General features: G+C 40.8%; 1 protein-coding gene across 4 annotated transcripts in view; it reads left to right on the top strand.

Moving 5' to 3' along the window:
• The window catches only part of ttc28 (tetratricopeptide repeat domain 28), a 238,946-nt gene that overhangs the window by 130,605 nt on the left and 93,380 nt on the right, over nucleotides 1-14,961 (top strand). For all 4 annotated transcript variants that reach the window (XM_053644552.1, XM_053644553.1, XM_053644554.1 and 1 more), the window contains one exon: nucleotides 14,260-14,407. In XM_053644552.1, the coding sequence (XP_053500527.1) occupies nucleotides 14,260-14,407 (148 nt within the window). The remainder of the gene's footprint in view (nucleotides 1-14,259; nucleotides 14,408-14,961) is intronic.

The raw sequence follows: 14,961 nt of genomic DNA, 5'->3' as shown, positions 1-14,961 counted from the left end.
ACCCCTTATATTATTTGATGGAGAAGTTTTTATTCCATTTCAACAGACTAGTAGTGTGATTGTATACTTGTAAAGTGTACTAGATGAAGGTGCGACATGCCACAATTACTAGTTGTGTAGTGTTTTTGTATTGGTCCTTCTCTATCACAGCCCCCTAATAATCCCCACCTCTGAATTGACTACATCACTCTCTCCTCTCCACTAATAGCTGGTGTGTGGTGGGCGTTCTGGTGCACTATGGCTGCCGTCACATCATCCAGGTGGATGCTTAACTGGTGGTGGTTGAGGAGACCCCCCCCACCCCCCCCCCCCCCCCCTTTGGATATACCTCACGCATTACACATTGATCTAAATGTATATAGTTGGTTTGTGTATAGAATGCTCTTAATTCTAATATAATTGAAATTTAACTCGATATTTGAAACAGACGTTAGATAACATACAGTACATCCAGCATATTTAAAAGGAAGGGGTGCAGCAGTAAAGCTAACAGTTGTGAGTATGCCCAAGCAAAGCTATGTATCTGACTTTAGTGAGTTGTCGCTAAACAAAGCCAACAGGCTAATTCTAGAGAACATTTCACAATCAACGCAACTAGCTAATGTCAGAGAATATCCTCAAATAAAATGCAAATAGCAGTACAGAAGATACTCAAAAAAGCTGTATCTGTATAACTAGCTGTATCTATATCTGTATAACTAAGTGTATCTGTATAACTAGCTGTATCTATATCTGTATAACTAGCTGTATCTATATGTGTATAACTAACTGTATCTGTATAACTAGCTATATCTATATCTGTATAACTAGCTGTATCTATATCTGTATAACTAACTGTATCTGTATAACTAGCTGTATCTATATCTGTATAACTAACTATCTGTATAACTAGCTGTATCTATATCTGTATAACTAACTGTATAACTAGCTGTATCTATATCTATATAACTAGCTGTATCTATATCTGTATAACTAACTGTATCTGTATAACTAGCTGTATCTATATCTATATAACTAGCTGTATCTATATCTGTATAACTAGCTGTATAACTCAGTGTATCTGTATATCTATATCTGTATAATTAGTGGTATCTAAATATGTATAACTATCTGTATAACTAACTGTATCTGTATCTTTATATCTAGCTATATCTGAATATTTATAATTAGCTGTATCAGTATAGCTAGCTGTATCTGTATAATTTGCTGTATATGAATCTTTATAACTAGCTCTCTACAACTAGCTGTATCTGAATCTTTATAACGAGCTCTATCTGTATAACTAGCTGTATCTGAATCCTTATAACTAACAGTATCTTTATAACTAGCTCTATCTGTATAGATAACTGTATCTGTATCTGTATAACTAGCTGTATTCATATATTTCTAATTAGCTGTATCTTTATAACTAGCTCTATTTGTATAAGTAGCTGTATCTGAATCTGTATAACTAGCTGTATCTGAATCTGTATAACTATCTGTTATCTATATAACTAGCTGTGTTCATATATTTATAATTAGCCCTATCTGTATAAGTAGCTGTATCTGAATCTGTATAACTAGCTGTATCTGGATCTTTATAGCTAGCTGTTATCTATATAACTAGCTGTATCCATATATTTATAATTAGCCATATCTGTATAAGTAGCTGTATCTGGATCTTTATAACTAGCTGTTATCTGTATATCTGTAACTAGCTGTATCTTAATCCTTATAACTAACAGTATCTGTCTAAAAAGATGTATCTGTATAACTAGCTCTATCTATATAACTAACTGTATCTGTATATTTATATCTGCATCACTAGCTGTATCAGCATCTATATAATTATATGGATATATATATATATTTTTTTTTTTTTTATGACATGGTGGTGATGTGCTTATCCTGAGAGATCCAGTTTTGCACGGTGCTCATACTGTGAATTTTAATTATTCACCCAGTTCTAGTATAGACCCTCACTGAGGTTCATTTCATCTTCATAAGGGAAGGAGAGGCGTTGCGTGCTCAGCTGGTGACAGTAATGAACTGTTCCTTTGCAAACCAAAAATATATAATGAGCTTGGTGTCACACAGCGTGCCTGCTCATCGGACCTTTGCCTAGTGGCGGGATCGGATTAGCGGAGATATGTGTCGGTTCAGGACTAGCTAAAGGTCACTCATTACACACTGTCAATAAACGTGACACATGCAGGTAAGAACAACTGGAGCAGAGCTAGGTCGAAGAGCTTCATGTCTCATCTGTCTTTTTTAGAACCTTATGCCGTTTCCTGGATTGTGAACTCCAGTACACTGTTAATTGGAGATAAATTACGATACTGTTACTGTGTCACAGTAATGTATGATTTGTTTATTGCCTTTTTCGTAATAGTGATGTGTAATGGGCTTCATAACTAACTGTTTGTATGAATTGCTCTAAAAGCTTTGGAGGCATTGTTCACTGGTGCCAACATGGCATGAGTTCACTGGTGGGACTGCTATTAAATTACTGGCAGAAAGCTGTTGGTTGTCTGAGTAGTGAAGTCATGTCTCCCCTACAGGACAAACCCTGTCAGATCCTCGTCTCAGCTGCAGTGGATTACCTGCCTGCCAAAGGCCATTGAATGCCATCTTTCTTTGCCCTTAAGTATGGCACTACCTGTAAAATTAACAGCATGTTCAAAGAGCACTGGAGAAAAGCGGAGCCATGCACAGACGTGACTTCATCACGTTGCATCATAAAGGCTTTCAGCGCTTGACAGAGCTCCTTTTGTTAAACGCGGAAGCTGCTTATGATCAAAAGCCTGTTTCAGATGGAGATACCGACCACCCTTAAGGTAGCGAGTGCCTAATTGTCTCGCCCCATCTCACTATCATGCTGCTCTATTATTGTTCTAGGTTTTTTTTTTTTAGCTTGGTTTATTCTGAGCAGTTCACCGGTAGACGCTTCCCCTCAGTGTGCGACATGCTCTTTGGTTTCTGCCTCTGTGTTAATGGTGTTAATTTCAAAAACGCTTTTTTTCTTCCAGCCTTTGAGAGCAGGAGCTATTCTGAGCAGGGTGAACGGTAGCTCTCGCATCCCAGTCGTTGGCTCATTGGTGGTTGCCAGCCCTGCAGTTTGATTTCAATTACAGAAGAAGCTGTTTTCTCGCCTCCACCAGTCTCCCGCTGCCAATCAGAGGCGGCACGGTATTTGACGCCTCGGTTTTCAAAGTCTCCTGCTTTATTAGTGTCAGAAGAAGCGGGCAGCCATGTCGAGCCTTAGAGCTGACATCAGCAGAGCAGCCTGCTGGGAATGTTGGCAAAAGCCACGCTCTCTCCGTTTTGCTCTCTTCCTTGCTATAGCAAGATGCTTTGAACCCAGGCTGACAGACCCGGAGGCTTCCCTAGTCTAATTCACGCAGTCCAACCACACCTTAATGGACTCCTTGGATCTCTGTTTCCCTTTACGTGTCATCCGCCTACAAGTGCAAGGCTGCATATTTGTGCCTCTCGGAGAGGAAGAGCGGGGTTGAGGGGAAGCGATTTTGCAGATGCATTGGATTCTCTGTGGGATGAGAAGAAAGAGCTCAGTTAAACACGAGGCAGTTTTGAGCTGCTGGCAGTTTGTCTCGAGTGTAAATCAGAAGTGGGTGTATCATTTCAGCAATGGCAGAGACAAGACTGTGTTGCATGAGAAGCACAAATTCAGAGCCAGTCACTGCATATAACGACTGGTTTCTAATTATAAGTTGTCTGTTTGGTATTTAGCAGAAGAACAATGGATTTTATGTACTTTTGCAATCGATTGTGCTGTGGATTCATAAGGGTCCAAACAAAAGAGAAATACTGTAGGTCTGCTTCCAGTTGTAAATTACTTCAGCTAATATGGGACTTGATGCGAGTCTGCTGTAGACTTGAGTTTTGCATACTTTTGTGTGTTTTAAGTGTTATATTTCCATTAATTGATCAGTTACATGTTAACGTCTTAAAAATAACTGACTACTACTAGCAAATCAATAAAGAATGATGATGTGCTCCATGCTTAATGCTAGATGGAGATCTTACCTGTTTCAGCATCCTTGCTGTCATTCAGTACTTGAACATGCTGAAGACTCGTACCACTGGACCGGTATTAGCCGTGTTGGGCTGTCATGGTTTCCACAGCTGGCGAGTGATGACCTTTATCAGAAAAAGCATCCCAAAGCCCCCCCCACCCCCCACCCCCACCCAAGCTCAGCTTTACTTATGTGTCTGACAGCCCAATTATGTATGTACCTGTCAGTTCTTTCTCTGGGTCTGTACTCCCCCTCCTCTTTCTCTCCTTCTTTCTCAGTCTGTTGTTCTGCCCTTCATGTAGCTTCTTGTGCCTCCAGCTTAGCAGGCATTCGCGCAGCAAGGTCACACAGCGCTGAGAAGCCTTCTGCTGAACTAATCCCTAACAATGCTTCACCCCTCCATAGGTTAATATCTGAAAAGAAAATTGACTGCATCTCTCTTAACCACAGACTTTCTTGACCTTGACCCTTTCACACCATGGGGCATGGTATTGCACCTGCTTTCATGTAGCATATTGATCAGCGTGTTCTAGTAGCCAGTGTAAGCAGGAAGCTAAGGTGGGTTGGGATTAATCAACATGGGGGGGGGGGGGGGTAGTATGGAGTGAGGCGAGCCCTCAGGCAGTGAAGGGGGTTCATGCTACAGCTGTAGTACACTTGAATATTTTTTTAATTAATTTTTTTTTTTTAACATTCACCGGAACATAAGATGTGCGCTAATGAAAGACTTGAAGCTTCCTTAGTGTCGGTGCTTGTCCTCCTCCGTCACAAACACACACATACACACACAGTCTTGCCCCTATCCTACTATGCTCTCTGCACCATTACACCCAAGCACGGTGATGAATGGCTTTTAATAAAGCAAACAGGGTTCCTGCTTGTCCGGATCAATCCTTCCTGTGGCTGCCATGCCTGCTATTGTCACAAGTAATTGCCTAAACCCCTTGTTGTATGAAATGAGACTCTTTCGGGGAAACAAGGGAAAAAAATAAACGAATAAACAGCTGAACTCATGGCAGCCTCAATTTCGTACTCCAGTGCACTCAGTACTGCAAACCCTGAGCCGTTGGGGACAACTTGTCTGGATGCTAGTACAGTCAAGGCTATCCTATCAGCACGGTTCAGACACACTGCTAAGATGATGTTACATCGGAGGTCCAAGCAAGTCGGTGATGGTTCTGCAGTTCCACCCAGATCATTCAGACTACACCGGCATGGTATCTGTGTCAGTAAGTCATGTACTCCTTCATAGAAGAGTAGAGGATCTGCTTTCAGAGCAGCACAGTCCCAATTAAAACCGATCCCGTGGTAATGTAGTTGTTTACCACTATTTTGATAAACACTACATCTGCCAATGTTTCCCAGCTTGTTTCTGCATGTTGGACCACGATCTCGGACAGTTGGGTCGTTGGGGTCATGTGACTCGCTGGCTGCATCTGGCAGTGGAATTCATTTGTTTGTCTCTTTTGGACTGCTTACAAAGACATGCATGTCCAGATTAATGATGTTTGATTAGCTTTCCACAACAATGCAGATTAATATTCATGGAGCTTTGCCCTGTTATTTTGGGCCCGGCTTTCCAGCTAGGAACAGCTGATGACATTGGTTTCAATTAAGGTTTGTTGTTTGCCTTTCAACACTTTAATCTCTCCACAGCTGGTCACCGAAATTTGTCTACCTTTTAAACTGGAACGAGTCTTAACACGCTTACACACAACCAAAGTACTTTAGGAGATTCTGTACCTAATTGAAAATTGTGGTAAATGACTCACCAAAATGACACATCAGTAAGACTTGTTTTGAAGTAGCTAAATGCTAACCAAGCAGTATTGAGTTGATCAACTCAAGATAACCTAACTACAAGTGAACATTAGCTAGCATACCACCACTCCAAACTAGCAGAAGAATCCTACATGCATCGTCACTTAGGTTTCTATTGTTTGTTCAAACTATTCCTCTAAACACTTGGCTTGGACGTAACTCTGTGGAATTAGCAGGTCTATATTTGGTCTTGCTGCATCTGTTATGCATTAGAGTGCATTTATCTGGTAATCTACTGGGAGATCTAAGCATCTGCATTCCAGGCAACCTGGAAACAGAGTTGCTGGACAATGACCAGCCATGAGGAGTGCTTTACTTACTCCATCTGTCCGCTTCTCTTTCCTCCTTCTGTCACGCACTTTTGCGCTTGACATGTCACTTATTTACTTGTTACGAGGCATGAAGATCTAAACAGTTGCTGTTATTGTAGCATCTTTGTAGCTTTGCTGTTTTTTGATGTTACAGTCCTTGTTGTCTTTCTCTCTTGGCACTACTTCCTCCTTGTGTATGGGAACAAACGAGGCACCAATTACCACTGTAAAGGGTTCAGCCTTAAATATAGTCACCTTGGCTGAAGGCATAGCACCTGGCAACTGAATCTGGTAATAAAATGATGTCAGTGCTGTGGGTTCACGGGTCCGATTATCGACTCTCGTTTCTGAAGCGGTTTCAAGGATAAACTGCTCATTGTTGCAAGCTATTTTTTTTTAAATTGCTTATAGCAGCAACCATGCAGCTGTTGTTTACTTTGACCGTGGTCGATAACAACTGATTTTTAGCTTATAGTAAAGGAAACCAAGTGCGTGATGGACTCTCTTTACTCTTAACAGGAGGACTGTCACTGGCAAGAGCTTATCCTGTATCAGTTTCATCAGCGTTAGGACGTTTTTGTAGCAATGCGCTAAAAACGAGAACCTCTGCAGTCCTCAACTCTCAGCCCATCTGTCTCGTCTTCGCAGCTTTGCTGATGCTGCCGTCTTGATTCGTGAGCAGTTGAATACTCCCATGGTTGACGTTTCTCCCTCAGTGGAGAGGAAGAACACGTCAAGCTTCAAGACACTCATGCTGGATTGATGTATTAATAAGTACCTCACTCATCTTAGGACTGGTTGATAATATACTCATGTTACTGTAACATTCATGCATGATGTTGAATAGTCAGTCCTCAGAGGTAACGCGCCGCTGTGCCTAAAGGGATTGAGCAGAGAAGGTTAACATCGTGCACTGACATGCTCTGAATAAAGCATGCCTCCGCTCTCCCAGGCATTGTACCCACAAGGCATGTGTGTAAAGTAGAATGTGCTTCTGCCAGATGTGAAACTCTGCCATAGTTGATGAGTACTAATATTCCTCAGACATGCACATTTCGTGTCTCCAGAACTCGAGCCAGGGATCTTTTTTTTGCACAGTCGCCATCTGGTCTTGATTAATGTAAGTAAAGATGATTGAGGCATCTGCTAATACTACTAACCTCAAGTGTTGGATCCCTCTTGCTCTGTGTTATCTTCTAGCTCTGCGTAACGGGCAGTCACTAGGGCAGAAATCGTATGAATCATAATCAGATGAATATGTTACAGTTCATTTCAATGATACTTTTTTTTTGTTGTACTGTACTGGCATGATACCAAAAAAAACAACAAAAATATTTCTTTCTGTTCTCTGTACGACAAACATTCAAAACCCAACAACACAAAGTAAGAAACAGGACAGTACAAACACAATACTAAAGGAAGCAATTCTGGAAGTAAGGCAGTACACATAGTGCAGGAAAGACATTATAACAAGCCATAACTATTTTAAACTGCAAAAGGAGGTAGATGTAGTTTCATAGCTTACAGTCTTGTGTTACTGTATAGCCAGGCGTGGTTCTCCAGTCTCGATAGCATAATCATGATGCTTGTGATTCACTATTTGGCCGAAAGTACAGACACTTGAACATCACACCCATATGTGCTTGGTGAGCATCCCATTCCCAAACTGTGAGCATTAATATGGAGTTGGTCCTCCCTTTTCTGCTGCTCCAGTCTTCTGGAAGGCTTTCCACTAAACTTTGGAGTGTTTCTGTTGGGATTTGGTACTGATGTCGGGGGAGTCGGTGTTCCAGTTCATCCTAAAGGTGTTTTAGTGGGGTTTTGGTAAGGGCTCTTGAACACCAACCTTGGCAAACCATGTCTTTACAGGGCTCACTTTGTGCACTGGAGCACTGTCATGCTGGAACAGGTTTGGGCCTCTTAGGGAAATCTAATCTAGTTCTACTACGAACAAAGATATTTTAGACAGTTGAGTGCTGTGACGAGTTTCAGGAAGGCCTGCATATGGGTGCGGTGGTTAGGTGTCCGCAAACTTTTGGCCTTGCAGTGTACCAATATTTACATTTTTGGAGATATTTCTGCAAAACCCACTGGCAGTATCAAGTAGCTACTTGAACAGGAAAGGCTATGTTATTATTTTCTTCTGTATCAATTTGTTTATTTGTATAGGTATTACATAAAATTATCTTTTTTTTTCTTTTTTTTAAAAAGTGTTTACATATGGTGCTACAGTTTTTTTTATTGCACAAATCTAAATCTTCACATACTATGATGCACCATTTATTTATTTTTTTTTACCCCATATCACCCACCCCCAATACAGATTCATGAACATTTTGGCAGCACGGAACAGAAAGCGCTTTTCAATAAGCTGTCCTCAGAAATAAAGCAACACCCGCGGGCTAGAAGATAGAACCTTCATAATAATTTTCTGTCTCTCTCTCCTCCTTCTAAGAAGCTCATTCTCTGATTTCAAAGCAAGGTTAGTGCGCAGCTTTCTTGATTGTGTCATTGTTCCTGTGTATAACAGTTGTAACAGGCCACGAATTTGAAATGCGTGTATTGATCACGGCTGAAGTATGACCTTTTCCACGCACTTCTCTGCGGTTTGATGCGGGCCAATCGATCGAACCATGCACTCAGGGAAGGCTGCAGCGTTCTGCCTGCTCGTGCATGACTAATATCATCTCGCCATTGGCTCAGACATATTTTGCCATGTATGTCACATTTGATTTTCAGAGGGAACAAAGATGCCCAGTTATATTGTGGGGTGAATAACTTGCCGTGGCGTTTATTTATTTATTTATTTTTCAGACTACCTCTGCAAATCTGAGGCAAGAGAGCGTTTCATTGGAGCTAATTGGCTGGTCTCTGACCGCACGCTTTAAGCAAAGTGATAGCAAGCCGTATTGAAGGAAGGAGGCAGGAAAATGTTGCTAGGCAGCCAGTAAGTTTAGGAGGCATTTGCTGGATAGAGACACGTATATAAATACACACAAAGACATTCCCACCTCCTACTGATGTACAATCAGTCAGCAAGTTACAAAGCAGAGCATCCTAATGGATCAGGGTAGCACTGCATGTTATGTCAACGCGATACAGTTGTTTACTCCGAGTGTGTTTTTAACACCGCTGTTTCCCGGGACATTTTAATCCTGGCTGGGAAGGCAGAAGGAAGTGATTGCAGCTTAAGTGCCGAATTTAACTGCCTATGCAACTCCTGAAACAAGACGGGCAATTTCAGTGCAGAAGCATCGAAATCTCATGTGTTTGTTTGTTTGCTAGAAAGCAAAGTATACCGTATAGGCGAAGACGACTACTTGAGTTGTAGAGCCCTTAAACAAAAACCATCAGCACGATTTCTTTTCCCATGAATAGAGCTCTTCAGAAGCAGGCTTACAGATGAAAGGCAAGTTCGCTCCGAGGGCCGTGCTGAACAAACCGAGTTTCATGGATGGATGGAGTTAAGCCGGCACACCTACTTTACCTTGCCTTCCCCAATCATCTGTTCATACATACGGATCAGCAAAGCACTAAGGTGCGTGATAAGGCGGTAGATTAAGAGTTATGCACTGTGTTTGTGTTCATGCTTGGCTACATGTAAAGATTAGATGCTAGGCTGTCAAGAGCGGTTGTCACTTTGGTCTTTTCTGAAGGGACTTGAACGCTGTGTAGGCTCTTAATGAAGTGATGTGTATCAGGCAGTGTGAGGAGTGTGCGTGTGTGTGTGAGCGTGCGAGGGAGAAAAAGAAACGATCACGGGAAAACAAAAGACTTAGGGGAAAGGCACAAGGTCGGGTAAAAGCTGGTAAAGTGGTGCAAGAGAAGCTGTAAAGCAGAGGTTTATGCTCATTAATGACTGTAAAACCTGTTGTACTTGGAGGAGGAAAATCACTTTAATCGTAAATAAAAATCGTTTTAAAGAAACGGAACCGCATCTCTGGAACAAGCGGCACATCCTCTTTATCTTGGCAAGAGCAGGAATGCCATTTCTTCAAGTGCAATTTGGATAAAAGCTTTCATCAAAGATTTGCTGAGCGCTGAGAGCCCTATGAAAAGACTGAGCACAAGCGCGCACAAGCGCACACACACACACACACACACACACACAGTCTTTCTCTACTATGTATGTTGTGTATAAACCGCACATTTCTGTGTAAATACTACTGCTACAACTGACTAAAAACTAAATAAGGGTTTTTTTTTTTTTTCTTCAAAATGTAGTTAGCACAGATATTTGAAATCATATTTGAACCTGGACATTCGCAAAATGCTAGCTACAGTGGTGCTTGAAAGTTTGTGAACCCTTTCGAATTTTCTCAGTTTCTGCATAAATATGACCTAAAACCTCGTCAGATTTTCACACAGAGTAGTTAGAGAGAACCCAGTTAAACCGTTGAGAGAAAAATATTTCTACGTGGTCACTTATTTATCGAGGAGCATCGCTGTGGCTGAATTACTGTTCAGAGTCAACGTAGCTAGTGATCAAGCTCACCGATGTCGTCCACACTTTGTACGTTTTGAAACGGTCAGTCAGTAGATTTCAGTACAGATCATTTGCTCCGGCACCTCGAAGAAGTCTGCCGATTAGTATAAGCCGGGCTTCTGAGAATGACGACGATACATTTACTGTCTAATGCCATTAAATGATGTTTTAAAAGCCTGTTTTGTAAGAAACGTTGATCCTTGCTCCAATAACATGTCAAAAGCAGATTAAATGGAATCGCTTGATGTGACGGTGCAGTAAGATATTTTAGGGAGAGGCGAGCTTCCCGTACACACACACATGTATACTTACACACACACTCTGAGGCAATTAATAGAGAGCGGCGCGTGATGGCCTGCAAGGTTCTGTAATAACATAGTTGGGCTAAAGGTTAATGCGTGGAATTCAATCTGCCTCTCCATTCGTTTCAATGAAGCAGTCCAAAAAAAAAAAAAAAAAAAAGAGATGATGTCTCTGTAATCAAAGGGTCACGCCCCCTGCTGTGCGTCGTGAAATTAATTACAGCCGGTCTTCATAAATTCATTGTGTCACTTTCTGCAGCTCTCCACTCTCTCGTAATTTAGGACTGGAAAAATACCAGATTCCGGGGAAGATATGTAAGAGACATGAACGAGCTTCCTACACATCCATGTGGTGTGTAGGGGTGTGTGTGTATATGCTAGGCTGCAGACAGAGACCCCTGTAGTCAAACATTAGCGGCATAATGAAACAAGCCTCTGAGTGAAAATTAAGTCATTATGTATAAGACAATCCCTTGCAGGACCAAGGAAACGGAGCTGCATGCAGAATGCTGATTAGCACTGATGGCAGTTAAAGGGATACTTCAGTCAAACACTGCCATACGGACTGACTGCATTAGCCTTCATTCATTATCCGAATTGTTTGCACGAGCAACCTCTTTAGATAATAGAGTATTATAAATACGATAGGACTATTGTACGAGCAGAGATGGTGCGGTGGATAGTCCGCACCAGATTTCTTCCCTTAGGGATTTAAAGGACGTCTTTGTTAACACGTCCGCCAAAGTCACGTGTCACACCCAGTAATATTCTATTGTAGATTTTCTACAGAAATGAGGAATACAGTTCTATGCAGCATGATGAGGTTACCGTTTGATAATTGAGAAAAAAGAATCAAGATAGTATAGAAGGATGTCACCTACAGTTGAGTGCAACATTTTGCACAAGATTAAATTAGGTAAGTAGTCGTAATAATGTACGACTTATGCTGCTATCTGAAAATAATCCACACCGAGGTGGTGTGATGGTTTGACGGCCAATGGAAAAACATATTTACATATTACATCACAGCCCTAAGTGTGTTATTCCACCTGAAAATGATGTCCAACGATGATCATTTTGTTTGTGTAAATGAATGAAATATATAAAATAAGTTTTAACAGTTTACGGTTGTGCTCGTAAATTTACATACCCCTGGCAGAATCTGCCAAATGTGTTTGTTTTTATTTTTTTATTTAGTACTGCCCCGAATAAGCTATTTCACATAACAGATGATAAACATAACTTGTTTACAACAAGACACAAAAATAACCGAATTTACACGAATGAATCAGTTCAAAAGGTTACATACGCTTGATTCTTAATACTGTGTGGTGTTACGTGGATGATCAACGACCTCCACACCCCTTTCCAAAAGTGGCTGTATGATGTTGAGATCCATCTTTTCACACTGTGGGACTCGTACACAACTATTACAAAAGGTGCAAACTTTCACTGATGATCAAGAAGGCAACATAATACATTTAAGAACCGGGGGGGTGTAAACATTTGAACAGGATGCTTGATGAAAATTGTTATTTTGTCTTCTGGGAAACATGTAAATATCTTATGTTGCTTCTGAAAGGCAGTACTAAAAAAAAAAAAAAAAGATCTTTAAACAAAATAACAAATTACCCCAATCATCCTGTTCAAAAGTTGACACCCCCTATGTATCATGTTGATTTCTTGAGCATCAGTGAATGTTTGCACATTTTGTAATACGAGTCCCTCAGTTGTCCTCAGTGTGAAAAGATGGATCTCATCATCATACAGCCACTTTTGGAAAGGGGTCAAATATACAGAAGATGCTGGAAAAGCAAAGAATGTGCAGGACCTGGAGGATTTTTCTGAGGAACAGTGGGCAGTTTAACTGCTCAGGACAAACAAGGGACTCATGAACAACTCTCACAAAACATAAAAACAGTTGTTGATCATCCAAGTAACAACACACAGGATTAAGAATCAAGTGTATGTAAATTTTTTTGAACTGGTTCATTTGTGTAAATTCAGTTATTATTGTGTGTCTTGTGGACTAAATGTAAACATCTGTTATGTGAAATAGCCTATTCAGGGCAGAACTAAATAAAAAACAAGATTTAATTTTTACGATCCCTTAATTTTTTTTTTTTTAAATAACATTTTGCAGATTCTGCAAGGGGTATGTAAATCTATGAGCACACAGTAACTGTATAGTTACATTTACTGTTGTATAGTATATAGTGTATATATAAATAGTATCCTCTCTTCTTTTTTTTTTTCCCTCTCTCTTGAAGTTAAGACAAAAAAAAAAAAAACGCAGACACGCTCATTTATCCTGAAGATTCTCCCTTGACACAAACCCTACTGGCTGTTACAAAGTCCTTCCATAAATGTTATATATGTGTCTAAATGTTAATAAACTTTACCATATCAACAATTGGTTAAATAACAGCTTTGGATGAAGTAGCGCGCCTCTCGTACAAGTCCCTGAGCTGTTGCTATAGGAACGACGCCCATTAATATAAACCTTCAGATTTGAGGATTCACCAGCACTGTGGTATAAAGAAGATTCATTTATAGCAACATGACATTTAGTGTGTTTCATAGATGGGAATCTGGCTTCCTTCATTATCACCAAGAAGTAACCAGCAGCATTTTAACAGCAAGATATGAGTGTGAGCAGTTGCATTTACTTTGTGAATGAGATATAAATATTGTCTAAGTCGTATGCCTACACTTTCATTTATAACCTCTAGATACTGTCAGTTCTAATATTATCTCCCTCTTTTCATTCAAACCATCGATAGAGGACGTGAGCATTCACCCTCGACTGTTTGCTGTATGCTGATGTATTACAGAAGGTGGTTTTAGACTCGCTGGTGGAATTCACTAGCAGTTGTAGTGGAAAAGTCTCGAGTGCCCAGATGTTCTGAGCAAACCTATTGCTGTGGCTAATCACGTTCCATGACTGCCACTGAAGCACTGTTTGAGCTGGATCAGTTTTACCAGAGAGGCTTTGCTGATGTAATTTGTAAAGGATTTGACTGTCTAATTCAGTAAGGATAAAGTATCTGTGTAATTTGCTCAAATCATCATAGATGGCCTAGATCATGGCTCAGCCATCGGACGCTTACATGCAAAATTCTCACGTATCGTATATCATTGAAATATTGTGATATTTTTGTACTATTCCACTCTATCACTATAGCATTATATTCTCAGTATTGTGATCTAAGATTGTATTCCACAGTGTATTGGTGACTGCTGAAAATTGTCAGATAGACCATGAATCTAAAATCTCTTTTTGTGTGCCCCCCCAACCCCCCCCCCCTTTTTTTTTTTTCCAGGCATACTTCCGACAGGGTGTTGCCCTCCAGTACTTGGGCCGGCATGCAGATGCTCTGGCCGCCTTCGCCTCCGGTCTCGCTCAGGACCCCAAGAGCCTGCAGCTGCTTGTCGGCATGGTGGAGGCCGCCATGAAGTCCCCGCTTCGAGGTGCGTGTTTTTGGAATATTTTGGTTGTCCTACCAAGAATGCAAAAATGTAGGGTCCACTATGAATAAATTCACACATTCAGGCCCTGTTTACACTAGTAACTAAACAATCCTCGTCCACACTGGCGTTTCCACTGTGCTTCAGAAACGATCTCCGTCCACACTACACGACCGAAAACGCATTCACGGCCTCAGGCAGCTGTCATTTAAAGTATGTACCCATTGGGAGCACTAGTGTAGGCAGTGAGTGCTCCATGTTTTTGGGAGAGTGGTGTTAGTAGAACATTTAATGGAGCAGGATTTGTTTGAAATTTTGAGTTTGGAAATACACTTTCATTGATGCGTCAACAGTTTTAAAAAAAAAAAAAAAAAAAAAAAAAAAAATGGTGCATTAATGGTTCCTTGGGCAACCGGGACATGCAGATGTTTTGTCCAGGTTATCTGTTCTGCTTGGCAAACAAGTAGTTCAACAACTAAAAAAAGAAAGCATACTCCTTGCTGACTTGTGAGTCTCAAGTGGTCCAATACAGTTTGCTTGACCATTTTTAATTTTCC

Source organism: Ictalurus furcatus, chromosome 16 (genome assembly GCF_023375685.1).
Source record: "Ictalurus furcatus strain D&B chromosome 16, Billie_1.0, whole genome shotgun sequence".
Taxonomy (NCBI): domain Eukaryota; kingdom Metazoa; phylum Chordata; class Actinopteri; order Siluriformes; family Ictaluridae; genus Ictalurus; species Ictalurus furcatus.
The sequence above is the reverse complement of the archived record's forward strand: the minus strand, read 5'-3'. Positions and strand labels throughout refer to the sequence as shown.